Source organism: Oncorhynchus nerka, linkage group LG9a, assembly GCF_034236695.1.
Source record: "Oncorhynchus nerka isolate Pitt River linkage group LG9a, Oner_Uvic_2.0, whole genome shotgun sequence".
Lineage (NCBI taxonomy): Eukaryota > Metazoa > Chordata > Actinopteri > Salmoniformes > Salmonidae > Oncorhynchus > Oncorhynchus nerka.
This window is the reverse complement of record NC_088404.1, coordinates 2,005,511-2,021,066: the sequence shown is the minus strand read 5'-3', so window position 1 is coordinate 2,021,066 and position 15,556 is coordinate 2,005,511. Positions and strand designations below refer to the sequence as shown.

The window sequence follows — 15,556 nt, the reverse complement described above, 5'->3', positions numbered from 1 at the left end:
CACTATAGACACAATGTAGATAACTAACACTATGGACACAATGTAGATAACTAACACTATGGACACAATGTAGATAACTAACACTATAGACACAATGTAGATAACTAACACTATGTAGACACAATGTAGATAACTAACACTATGGACACAATGTAGATAACTAACACTATAGACACAATGTAGATAACTAACACTATAGACACAATGTAGATAACTAACACTATAGACACAATGTAGATAACTAACACTGGACACAATAGGACACAATGTAGATAACTAACACTATAGACACAATGTAGATAACAATGTAGATAACACTATGGACACAATGTAGATAACTAACACTATAGACACAATGTAGATAATAACACTATAGACACAATGTAGATAACACTAACACAATGTAGACTAACAATAGACACAATGTAGATAACACTATAGACACAATGTAGATAACACTATAGACACAATGTAGATAACTAACACTATAGACACAATGTAGATAACACTATAGACACAATGTAGATAACACTATAGACACAATGTAGATAACTAACACTATAGACACAATGTAGATAACTAACACTATGGACACAATGTAGATAACTAACACTATGGACACAATGTAGATAACACTATAGACACAATGTAGATAACTAACACTATGGACACAATGTAGATAACTAACACTATGGACACAATGTAGATAACTATAACACAATGTAGATAACACACTATAGACACAATGTAGATAACTAACACTATGGACACAATGTAGATAACTAACACTATGGACACAATGTAGATAACTAACACTATGGACACAATGTAGATAACTAACACTATAGACACAATGTAGATAACTAACACTATAGACACAATGTAGATAACTAACACTATGGACACAATGTAGATAAACTATAACACTATAGATAACACTATAGACACAATGTAGATAGACACTATAGACACAATGTAGATAACTAACACTACTAACACTATGGACACAATGTAGATAACTAACACTATAGACACAATGTAGATAACTAACACTATAGACACAATGTAGATAACTAACACTATGGACACAATGTAGATAACTAACACTATGGACACAATGTAGATAACTAACACTATGGACACAATGTAGATAACTAACACTATGGACACAATGTAGATAACTAACACTATAGACACAATGTAGATAACACTATAGACACAATGTAGATAACTAACACTATAGACACAATGTAGATACAATGTAGATAACTAACACTATGGACACAATGTAGATAACTAACACTATAGACACAATGTAGATAACTAACACTATAGACACAATGTAGATAACTAACACTATGGACACAATGTAGATAACTAACACTATGGACACAATGTAGATAACTAACACTATGGACACAATGTAGATAACTAACACTATGGACACAATGTAGATAACTAACACTATGGACACAATGTAGATAACACTATGGACAATGTAGATAACAATGTAGATAACTAACACTATGGACACAATGTAGATAACTAACACTATAGACACAATGTAGATAACTAACACTATGGACACAATGTAGATAACTAACACTATGGACACAATGTAGATAACTAACACTAACACACAATGTAGAGATAACACACCATAGACACAATGTAGATAACTAACACTACAGACACAATAGACACAATGTAGATAACTAACACTATAGACACAATGTAGATAACTAACACTATAGACACAATGTAGATAACTAACACTATAGACACAATGTAGATAACTAACACTATAGACACAATGTAGATAACTAACACTATAGACACAATGTAGATAACTAACACTATGGACACAATGTAGATAACACTATAGACACAATGTAGATAACTAACACTATGGACACAATGTAGATAACTAACACTATAGACACAATGTAGATAACTAACACTATGGACACAATGTAGATAACTAACACTATAGACACAATGTAGATAACTAACACTATGGACACAATGTAGATAACTAACACTAGACACAATGTAGATAACTAACACTATAGACACAATGTAGATAACTAACACTATAGACACAATGTAGATAACTAACACTATGGACACAATGTAGATAACACTATAGACACAATGTAGATAACTAACACTATGGACACAATGTAGATAACTAACACTATAGACACAATGTAGATAACTAACACTATAGACACAATGTAGATAACTAACACTATAGACACAATGTAGATAACTAACACTATGGACACAATGTAGATAACTAACACTATAGACACAATGTAGATAACTAACACTATAGACACAATGTAGATAACTAACACTATGGACACAATGTAGATAACTAACACTATAGACACAATGTAGATAACTAACACTATAGACACAATGTAGATAATAACACTATGGACACAATGTAGATAACACTATAGACACAATGTAGATAACTAACACTATAAACACAATGTAGATAACTAACACTATGGACACCATGTAGATAACTAACACTAACATAGACACAATGTAGATAATAACACTATGGACACAATGTAACAGATAACACAATGTAGATAACTAACACTATGGACACAATGTAGATAACTAACACTATGGACACAATGTAGATAACACTATAGACACAATGTAGATAACTAACACCAGAAACACAATGTAGATAACTAACACTATGGACACAATGTAGATAACTAACACTATGGACACAATGTAGATAACACTATAGACACAATGTAGATAACACTATAGACACAATGTAGATAACTAACACTATGGACACAATGTAGATAACTAACACTATAGACACAATGTAGATAACTAACACTATGGACACAATGTAGATAACTAACACTATGGACACAATGTAGATAACTAACACTATAGACACAATGTAGATAACTAACACTATAGACACAATGTAGATAACTAACACTATAGACACAATGTAGATAACTAACACTATGGACACAATGTAGATAACTAACACTATGGACACAATGTAGATAACACTATAGACACAATGTAGATAACTAACACCAGAAACACAATGTAGATAACTAACACTATAGACACAATGTAGATAACTAACACCAGAAACACAATGTAGATAACTAACACTATAGACACAATGTAGATAACTAACACTATAGACACAATGTAGATAACTAACACTATGGACACAATGTAGATAACTAACACTATAGACACAATGTAGATAACTAACACTATGGAGACAATGTAGATAACTAACACTATGGACACAATGTAGATAACACTATGGACACAATGTAGATAACTAACACTATAGACACAATGTAGATAACTAACACTATGGACACAATGTAGATAACTAACACCAGAAACACAATGTAGATAACTAACACTATGGACACAATGTAGATAACTAACACTATAAACACAATGTAGATAACTAACACTATGGACACAATGTAGATAACTAACACTATGGACACAATGTAGATAACACTATGGACACAATGTAGATAACTAACACTATGGACACAATGTAGATAACTAACACTATAGACACAATGTAGATAACTAACACCAGAAACACAATGTAGATAACTAACACTATAGACACAATGTAGATAACTAACACTATAGACACAATGTAGATAACTAACACTATGGACACAATGTAGATAACACTATGGACACAATGTAGATAACTAACACTATGGACACAATGTAGATAACACTATAGACACAATGTAGATAACTAACACCAGAAACACAATGTAGATAACTAACACTATAGACACAATGTAGATAACTAACACTGTAGACACAATGTAGATAACACTATAGACACAATGTAGATAACTAACACTATGGACACAATGTAGATAACTAACACTGTAGACACAATGTAGATAACTAACACTATAGACACAATGTAGATAACTAACACTATGGACACAATGTAGATAACTAACACTATAGACACAATGTAGATAACTAACACTATGGACACAATGTAGATAACTAACACTATGGACACAATGTAGATAACTAACACTATAGACACAATGTAGATAACTAACACTGTAGACACAATGTAGATAACTAACACTATAGACACAATGTAGATAACTAACACTATGGACACAATGTAGATAACTAACACTATAGACACAATGTAGATAACTAACACTATGGACACAATGTAGATAACTAACACTGTAGACACAATGTAGATAACACTATAGACACAATGTAGATAACTAACACTATAGACACAATGTAGATAACTAACACTATAGACACAATGTAGATAACTAACACTATGGACACAATGTAGATAACTAACACTATGGACACAATGTAGATAACTAACACTATAGACACAATGTAGATAACTAACACTATAGACACAATGTAGATAACTAACACTATAGACACAATGTAGATAACTAACACTATGGACACAATGTAGATAACTAACACTATGGACACAATGTAGATAACTAACACTATAGACACAATGTAGATAACTAACACCAGAAACACAATGTAGATACTGTAACTAAAACTATATGCCATCTTGACAGATCTCTATTGAAAGTGCTTTTCTGTCCATCACTAGGCCTAATCTGTAGCTGGGGGACTGGCCTTGCAGTCACAAAACAAAACCTTTTGATAGGATAGAAGTAATGGAATATTGTTATTTATAAAATTATGTCATGTACCTAAATATATAGAACAATTTAGACACCCTTAACACATAAGAGTTAAGAAGTTTCAGAAGTTCAAGTTTTAATTCACAGTCTCCCGTTTTGGGGCCCTGTAACTAACCTAAATGAAGCATTCATTAAGCAGTGCGTACAGGAGAGAGTAGTGAGTTTTATGTCAACAAGGCCCACATCCGAGCTCTGGTTGCAAGGCTTTCTCTGTGCCCCCAGTCGCCTGTATCCTGTGGAAGCCACACATTAACCCCCTGATGCTCCTCAGGGTTCAGTTTAGATAACGCCATAGAAATAGAATGTACTACAGTCAGATATTATATACTCAGACATGGTCTGAGGGGCTTTGTCTATTCTAGTCCGATCTATTTCTATGGATAACCCCAGGAGGAGAGGTTTGAAACAACACCATGTTCTTTCGTCATTGTTGAAATGCTGCAATGGAAGAGCTGGAGAACGTATCTCGATGCCCCCTGGCATCCACCACGATGACACATTAAATTAATGACAACAGCAGCATCCACTCATCATATCCATCATCATATCTCTCCACACAACCTCACAGCAGATTTACTGCCATTTCAGTTTAAAACCCCATGCATTCTTGGAACCGGTTCAAGGAACAGAACTGAAAATCCGCATAAGAACAGAAATGGAACCGGGTACGAAAGTGATCCATACTGTTCCGGAACAGAACCGAAAATCCGCATAAGAACAGAAATGGAACCGGGTACGAAAGTGATCCATACTGTTCCGGAACAGAACCGTCTTTTTCATTCCAGGCAATTTTTTCAGACCCACAAAAAAATGCAACAAAGCACCTATGCAAAGCCCTCACTCTGTCACTCAGTAACTTATTCCAGTGTCTGCCTGTCAGCTGAAAATCTTTGCCCGTGTGTGTGTAGGCTACATGCCCCTCCCCCCTCTGAAGCACAGGCTACTGACCAGACATTACAATTATTATTCAGAAAATAGGAAGAGAGATGATTTATTAGCTAGAGAAGAACGAATTCACCTTTTCAAATGCTAGTTAAGGATACTACAGGCCTAGTTATCATGTTTCATGTTGGATTTATTAGCTACACAAAGGAAGTTTTTTTAGTTCAAATCAAATCTTAATTTGTCACATATAAATGGTTAGCAGATGTTAATGGTCACATATAAATGGTTAGCAGATGTTAATGGTCACATATAAATGGTTAGCAGATGTTAATGGTCACATATAAATGGTTAGCAGATGTTAATGGTCACATATAAATGGTTAGCAGATGTTAATGTGAGTGTAGCGAAATGCTTTTGCTTCTAGTTCCGGCAATGCAGTAATAACCAACGAGTAATCTAACCTAACAATTTCACAACAACTACCTTTACAAGTGTAAAGGGATAAAGAATATGTACATAAAGATATATGAATGAGTGATGGTACAGAACGGCATAGGCAAGATGCAGTAGATGGTATAGAGTACAGTATTTACATATGAGATGAGTAATGTAGGGTATGTAAACATTATATTAAGTGGCATTGTTTAAAGTGGCTAGTGATACATTTTTTACATACATTTTCCATTATTAAAGTGACAGGAGTTGAGTCGGTATGTTGTTGCTGCTCTGCTAGCTATTCAACATTCCCCCATAGAAGCCGCTCCTCTTAGGTATAATTCTGTGGACCTAATTCAGGTAATGATGTCATAACAAGATGCCCAGAGTAACCGGTGTGAAATGGCTAGCTAGTTAGCGGGGTGAGAGCTAATAGCGTTTCAATCAGTGACGTCACTCGCTCTGAGACCTTGAAGTAGTTGTTCCCCTTTGCTCTGCAAGGGCCGCGGCTTTTGTGGCGCGATGGGTAACGATGCTTCGTGGGTGGTAGTTGCTGATGTATGCAGAGGGTCCCTGGTTCGAGCCCAGGTTGGGGCGAGGAGAGGGACAGAAGCTACCCTTTAACACTACAAGCCTCCTCCTCAACCCCTTCTTGCTCTCTCCTCACCTGCAAAATTTCAGTTGAGTCTTGCGCCATAGACTACACTTGTGTCCATCATGCATCTGAACAACGAGCTGGCCGGCTTCATCTGCACTGATTGGTCTAAACAACTAGCTTGCCGGCTTCATCTGCACTGATTGGTCTAAACAACTAGCTTGCCTGCTTCATCTGCACTGATTGGTCTAAACAACTAGCTTGCCTGCTTCATCTGCACTGATTGGTCTAAACAACTAGCTTGCCTGCTTCATCTGCACTGATTGGTCTAAACAACTAGCTTGCCTGCTTCATCTGCACTGATTGGTCTAAACAACTAGCTTGCCGGCTTCATCTGCACTGATTGGTCTAAACAACTAGCTTTCCGGCTTCATCTGCACTGATTGGTCTAAACAACTAGCTTTCCGGCTTCATCTGCACTGATTGGTCTAAACAACTAGCTTTCCGGCTTCATCTGCACTGATTGGTGAAGTAATTTAATGAGATAAATGTAAACAACTGTTGATTTCAGGTTAAAAAAAGGAACAGAAAAGAACGATATAAACCGGTACTTTTTGTTTTCGTTTTTCGAACCGGTTCATTACATTATTTTGTTGGTTGGAACAGTGGAACGTAAAAAAGCTTTTTTATGTTCAGAACAAAACGATTGGAAAATCATTTCAGTTCCGACCCTTGCTGCTATAAAAATTGATAGTGCTGCGTTATAATCCCAAAAAGATGGACACTTCAAGATATCCTTTACATAATACATACAGGACCTGGAGGAAATCAGAAGATCATACTACAAAGTCTATCCTATGAAATAGTTTTTTTTTTGTCTAACTCAACTAATGCCTAATATCAACTGTCCAATCAGGATGTGGAATGTGTCTACAACTGTGTGACATGCTGCCCAAATATCTAACATCTCAACACTTCAATAACAGTATGTTGAACTGATGAGAAATTAGAAAACATCTACTTCAACATGGCTAGTGAATTTGACAGGGACTCTCTCTCTCTCTCTCTCTCTCTCTGTTTTACCTTGAGCATCTCTTTATACTTCCCCATCTCAGAGTGGGCGGTGATGAGACAGCCCAGCACTCTGAACTTCCCCCCGGGGTCTGAGGTCTTCTCCAGCACCTTGGTCCAGACATGCAGGGCTTTGTCAGTCTGATTGGCCTGGTACAGCTTTAAGCCTTTCTCTACCTGCTGCTTGGTTTGGTCCTGGCCCATCTCTGCTACAAGGAGGTGCCTCATAAAAATATTCATCCGTTTAGGTGTTGTTTGGCTTTCAGTGGAGGACCAAGAAAGTAGATCCTTGCCCATGTACAGTGGGTTATGTTAAGAAAGTAGTTCGTTGCCCATGTACAGTGGGTTATGTTAAGAAAATAGATCCTTGCCCATGTACAGTGGGTTATGTTAAGAAAATAGATCCTTGCCCATGTACAGTGGGTTATGTTAAGAAAGATCTGGTCGTAAAGACTGAGGATCCTCTAACGATCTACAATTCTCTGACGTTCTTCTCTGTGGTACTAGGGCCTCTCTCTCTGATCCAGTAGGTCTCTATATCTCTCTCTCTGATCCAGTAGGTCTCTATATCTCTCTCTCTGATCCAGTAGGTCTCTATATCTCTCTCTCTGATGCAACTCTCTCAGCTCCGGCAGGCGACGGGTCAGGATGACTGGGAGGAAACTGGATCCAGGACTTTAAAGGACCAGCCAACTAACACCTTCATACCTAATCACGTTGAGGACGAGGCGAAAGGAAAAACCAAACGTGTCCTACTTCCTACTTCCTCGATCCAACACCTTTAAGAGTTCACAGTTCATTTCCCGAAGAGATTCTGCTTTCGAAAAACGCTGCAGAAACACGTCTCCCTGCGAAGTGCTGGCAGCGGTATCCCAGAATATCTGCTCCCTCCGCACCCCTGTGAAAGGAATGTCCAGCGCCCCAGTGTCCCCCCCCCCCCTTCCCTCTCCCTGTCACTGGGCTGGCGCTGCAGCAGATGTCCCTGTCACTCTGGACCATGTGTCACTATAGGAATTCTGCTCTGTCCTCTGTTCACAGATCCAAGGTCCCGATAGGAGACGCTATACCCTCTCTACCCTCCTCACAGAAAGACCTCAACCTTTCATCCAAACTCTGACTGAATTTAAAACGCTACCTCCACATCCCAGCCGTCAGAAAATGCATAGAGCTACACCCAGAAATGGATCTGACGTACCTGGGCATCTCACTCAAACCGTGGGGAGGGGGGGGGGGGGGGGGTCTGAACTGGGAGAGGAGAGCAACAGCTATAAGCAAAGTTATTTCACAACATTGGAGGTGCAGCTTGTCAAACAAACTACTCCTAGTGGCTGGCTGGTCACTCATTCCTGTGGGTGGGTCTAGTGGACTGGAGGCACACACGCAACAGCCACTACAACCCCCACTTTAACCCTCACCCTGGTGTCAGCAACTGATGCTCAGAATAGTTCACAAAGTCCGACATGTTACTGGCCTTGGGTTTCAGTTGAACAGCCTCCTTAAACACATCGATGGGATCACTCAGAGCCTTGGTCTGCCCAGTGTAGTGTCTGCCTGTGTTTATTCAACACATTTAGTTGAAGGTAATTCCCCATTTCGTTTCACTTTCAACCTCTTACTGCAACTGTCGATCACAGGAGGATTCTGTGGGCAACTGGGGGATCCTGCCTTGATTGGTTAACTGATTAACTTTAATATATATATATATATATATATATATATATATCAATGCATAATAAATCTGGCTGTGACTGGTCAATTGTGTGAGTCAGCGGGTGGGCAAACACAGGAGGATTCTGGGGGCAACCACAGGAGGATTCTGGGGGCAAACACATGAGGATTCTGGGGGCAACCACAGGAGGATTCTGGGGGCAAACACATGAGGATTCTGGGGGCAACCACAGGATGATTCTGGGGGCAAACACAGGAGGATTCTGGGGGCAAACACAGGAGGATTCTGGGGGCAACCACAGGAGGATTCTGGGGGCAAACACAGGAGGATTCTGGGGGCAACCACAGGAGGATTCTGGGGGCAAACACAAGAGGATTCTGGGGGCAACCACAGGAGGATTCTGGGGGCAAACACAAGAGGATTCTGGGGGCAAACACAAGAGGATTCTGGGGGCAAACACAGGAGGATTCTGGGGGCAACCACAGGAGGATTCTGGGGGCAAACACAGGAGCCCGCTCTCAATGTTCAAAATACACCACAGAGCAAAATTTAGTCACAGAGGATCAATAGTGTCTCAAAAATAACTGTGGATTAAATGTGATCACAAGCACATACAGGAAACTGCCAAAAGGAAGGATTACCCAACGTAGTGTCTTCAAGGGTGCTGGGACACAGTGAGCTGCCAGAACAGATTCAATACTCCTTGACATAGATTCTACAAGTGGACCTAAACCATGCCAGGATTTAAAAACATTTAAATAAAGATGATTTAACCTTTATTTAACTAGGCAAGTCAGTTAAATAACAAATTCTTATTTACAATGACAGCTTACCAAAAGGCAAAAGGACTCCTGCCGGGACGGGGGCCTGGGATAAAAAATAATAATAATATAGGATTAAACTCACATCACGACGAGAGAACACAACACTACATAAAGTGAGACCTAAGACAACAACACAGCATGGCAGCAACACAACATGACAACACAGCATGGTAGCAACATAGCATGGTACCAACACAACATGGTAGCAACACATGACAACACAGCATGGTAGCAACATAGCATGGTACCAACACAACATGGTAGCAACACAACATGGTAGCAACACACGACAACACAGCATGGTAGCAACACAACATGACAACAACATGGTAGCAACACAACATGGTAGCAACACAACATGGTACCAACACAACATGGTACCAACACAACATGGTACCAACACAACATGGTACCAACACAACATGGTAGCAGAACAAAACATGGTAGCAACACAACATGGTACCAACACAACATGGTAGCAACACAACATGGTACCAACACAACATGGTACCAACACAACATGGTACCAACACAACATGGTAGCAGCACAAAACATGGTAGCAACACAACATGGTACCAACACAACATGGTAGCAACACAACATGGTACCAACACAACATGGTACCAACACAACATGGTACCAACACAACATGGTAGCAGCACAAAACATGGTAGCAACACAACATGGTAGCAACACAACATGGTAGCAACACAACATGGTACCAACACAACATGGTAGCAGCACAAAACATGGTACAAACATTATTGGGCACAGACAAGAGCACAAAGGTCAAGAAGGTAGAGACAACAAAACATCACGCCAAGCAGCCACAACTGTCAGCAAGAGTGTCCATGATTGAGCCATTGAATGAAGAGATTGAGATCAAACTCCCGTTTGAGTGTTTGTTGCAGCTCGTTCCAGTCGCTAGCTGCAGTGAACTGAAAAGAGGAGCGACCCAGGGATGTGTGTGCTTTGTGGACCTTTAACAGAATGTGACTGGCAGAACAGGTGTTGTATGTGGAGGATGAGGGCTGCAGTAGATATCTCAGGTAGGGGGGAGTGAACAGGTGTTGTATGTGGAGGATGAGGACTGCAGTAGGTATCTCAGATAGGGGAGTGAACAGGTGTTGTATGTGGAGGATGAGGGCTGCAGTAGATATCTCAGATAGGAGAGTGAACAGGTGTTGTATGTGGAGGATGAGGGCTGCAGTAGGTATCTCAGATAGGGGAGTGAACAGGTGTTGTATGTGGAGGATGAGGGCTGCAGTAGATATCTCAGATAGGGGAGAGTGAGGCCTATGAGGGTTGCATAAATAAGCATCAACCAGTAGGTCTTGCGACGGGTATACAGAGATGACCAGTTTACAGAGGAGTATAGAGTGCAGTGATGTGTCCTATAAGGAGCATTGGTGGCAAATCTGATGGCAGAATGGTAAAGAACATCTAGCTGCTCGAGAGCACCCTTACCTGCCGCTCTATAAATTATGTCTCCATAATCTAGCATGGGTAGGATGGTCATCTGAATCAGGATTAGTTTGAAAAATGATTATCAGTTGCCAGTTGGACCAGCATGATTATCAGTTACCAGTTGGCCCAGCATGATTATCAGTTACCAGTTGGACCAGCATGATTATCAGTTACCAGTTGGCCCAGCATGATTACCAGTTCCCAGTTGGACCAGCATGATTATCAGTTACCAGTTGGACCAGCATGATTATCAGTTACCAGTTGGACCAGCATGATTATCAGTTACCAGTTGGCCCAGCATGATTACCAGTTCCCAGTTGGACCAGCATGATTATCAGTTACCAGTTGGACCAGCATGGTTATCAGTTACCAGTTGGACCAGCATGATTATCAGTTACCAGTTGGCCCAGCATGATTACCAGTTCCCAGTTGGACCAGCATGATTATCAGTTACCAGTTGGCCTAGCATGATTATCAGTTACCAGTTGGACCAGCATGATTACCAGTTGGACCAGCATGATTATCAGTTACCAGTTGGACCAGCATGATTATCAGTTACCAGTTGGCCCAGCATGATTATCAGTTACCAGTTGGACCAGCATGATTATCAGTTACCAGTTGGCCCAGCATGATTACTAGTTGGCCCAGCAAGATTACCGGTTGCCTACAGTTGGACCATCATTATTACCTGTTGCCTACAATTGGCCCAGCATGATTACAGGTGGCCTACAATTGGACCAGCATGATTACCGGTTGCCTACAGTTGGCCCAGCATGATTACCGGTTGCCTACAGTTGGCCCAGCATGATTACCGGTTGCCTACAGTTGGCCCAGCATGGTTACCGGTTGCCTACAATTGGACCAGCATGATTACCGGTTGCCTACAGTTGGCCCAGCATGATTACCGGTTGCCTACAGTTGGCCCAGCATGATTACCGGTTGCCTACAGTTGGCCCAGCATGGTTACCGGTTGCCTGCAGTTGTCCCAGCATGAGTACAGGTTGCCTACAGTTGGCCCAGCATGGTTACCGGTTGCCTACAATTGGCCCAGCATGATTACCGGTTGCCTACAGTTGGCCCAGCATGATTACCGGTTGCCTACAATTGGCCCAGCATGATTACCGGTTGCCTACAGTTGGCCCAGCATGATTACCGGTTGCCTACAGTTGGCCCAGCATGATTACCGGTTGCCTACAATTGGCCCAGCATGATTACCGGTTGCCTACAGTTGGCCCAGCATGATTACCGGTTGCCTACAGTTGGCCCAGCATGATTACCGGTTGCCTACAGTTGGCCCAGCATGGTTACCGGTTGCCTACAGTTGGCCCAGCATGATTACCGGTTGCCTACAGTTGGCCCAGCATGGTTACCGGTTGCCTACAGTTGGCCCAGCATGGTTACCGGTTGCCTACAGTTGGCCCAGCATGGTTACCGGTTGCCTACAGTTGGCCCAGCATGGTTACCGGTTGCCTACAGTTGGCCCAGCATGCGTGCCAAATATACACCTTGTTGTGTTATGGCCGTAGACATATAATCCATAGAAGAGTTGTGGAACCTGGTAATTTGTCTATTAAACTCATGGGTACACTATATTTCTATGGCTGCTAGTCTTGACTTGAATGGGAACTGCCATCTATGGATTATATTTCTATGGCTGCCAGTCCTGACTTGAATGGGAACTGCCATCTATGGGTTATATTTCTATGGCTGCTAGTCTTGACTTTAATGGGAACTACCATCTATGGGTTATATTTCTATGGCTGCCAGTCCTGACTTGAATGGGAACTACCATCTATGGGTTATATTTCTATGGCTGCCAGTCTTGACTTGAATGGGAACTGCCATCTATGGGTTATATTTCTATGGCTGCCAGTCCTGACTTGAATGGGAACTGCCATCTATGGGTTGTATTTCTATGGCTGCCAGTCCTGACTTGAATGGGAACTACCATCTATGGGTTATATTTCTATGGTTGGTTGCTGCTGTCTGTTTGCCTTTTGCAAATTTCTAAATACAATGGCCTAAAAGGCCAGCATCCCGGAGTCGCCTCTTCACTGTTGAAGTTGAGACTGGTGTTTTGTGGGTACTATTTAATGAAGCTGCCAGTTGAGGACTTGTGAGGCGTCTGTTTCTCAAACTAGACCCTCTAATATACTTGTCCTCAGTGCAGGACATGTTGAGTGCCCTTCTCTATAAGCATGCTGAAAGTCGTTTATTCATTTGTTTACAGAGAAATTGCATTGTATTTGGTCAAACTTTTTTTTCCAACAGTTTGCCAAGAGCTGTCAGCAAGCTGATAGATGTGCTGTCAGAATCAGTAAAGGCCGGTTTACCACTCTGAGTAGCAGAATGACTTTGGCTTCCCAACAGGCCTGAGGACAGACAAAAGCAACCATATGGCTTCAGCAAAGTAAACAGAAAATATAACAAGATGACTAGATACGGATTCTAATTCAAACACAATGTGTCAAAAAGAAAAGTGGACCAAGGCACTCTTCATATAATTCATTAAAATGCGTTGATTTGTATGACAAGTTCAATGGAACTACTCTGCTGAACTCTACTCTATTGTACTGAACTCTACTGAACTACTGTACTCTACTATACTGTACTCTACTGTACTCTACTCTGTTCTAATCTACTGTACTGTGTTCTACTGTACTGTGTTCTACTCTACCGTGTTCTACTGTACTGTGTTCTACTATACTGTGTTCTACTCAACTGTGCTGTGTTCTACTGTACTGTATTCTACTGTACTGTGTTGTACTATACTGTGTTCTACTGTACTGTTTTCTAATATACTGTGTTCTACTATATTGTGTCCTACTTTACTCTCTTCTAATGTGTTTTACTCTACTGTGTTCTATTCTACTGTACTGTGTTCTACTGTACTGTGTTCTACTTTGTTCTACTGTACTCTACTTTGTTCTACTCTACTCTACTGTGTTCTACTCTACTGTGTTTTACTCTACTGTACTGTGTTCTACTCTACTTTACTGTGTTCTACTATACTGTGTTCTACTCTTGTGTGTTCTACTCCACTGTACTGTGTTCTACTCAACTGTGCTGTGTTCTACTGTACTGTATTCTACTGTACTGTGTTGTACTATACTGTGTTCTACTGTACTGTTTTCTAATATACTGTGTTCTACTATATTGTGTCCTACTTTACTCTCTTCTAATGTGTTTTACTCTACTGTGTTCTATTCTACTGTACTGTGTTCTACTGTACTGTGTTCTACTTTGTTCTACTGTACTCTACTTTGTTCTACTCTACTCTACTGTGTTCTACTCTACTGTGTTTTACTCTACTGTACTGTGTTCTACTCTACTTTACTGTGTTCTACTATACTGTGTTCTACTCTTGTGTGTTCTACTCCACTGTACTGTGTTCTACTCTACTGTGTTCTACTGTACTGTGTTCTTCTCTAGTGTGTTGTATTGTACTGTGTTCTACTGTACTGTGTTATACTCTACTGTACTGTACTGTGTTCTACTCTAATGTTCTGTGTTCTACTGTACTGTGTTCTACTCTTCTGTGTTCTACTGTACTGTGTTCTACTCTTCTGTGTTGTATTCTACTCTACTGTGTTCTATTCTACTGTACTGTGTTCTACTCTACTGTACTGTGTTCTACCCTTCTGTGTTCTATTCTACTCTTCTGTGTTCTATTCTACTCTTCTGTGTTCTATTCTACTCTACTGTGTTCTACTCTACTGTGTTCTATTCTACTGTACTGTGTTCTACTCTACTCAATCAATCATATCAAATGTATTTATATAGCCCTTCGTACATCAGCTGATCTCTCAAAGTGCTGTACAGAAACCCAGCCTAAAACCCCAAACAGCAAGCAAG

General features: G+C 40.4%; 1 protein-coding gene across 1 annotated transcript in view; it reads right to left on the bottom strand.

Moving 5' to 3' along the window:
* rapsn (receptor-associated protein of the synapse, 43kD) overlaps positions 1-8,601 on the bottom strand; it is a 32,625-nt gene extending 24,024 nt beyond the window's left edge. The window contains exon 1 of the mRNA XM_065022114.1: positions 7,753-8,601. Coding sequence (XP_064878186.1) covers positions 7,753-8,037 — 285 coding nt within the window. The 5' untranslated portion in view covers positions 8,038-8,601. The remainder of the gene's footprint in view (positions 1-7,752) is intronic.
* Positions 8,602-15,556: the final 6,955 nt, after the last annotated feature.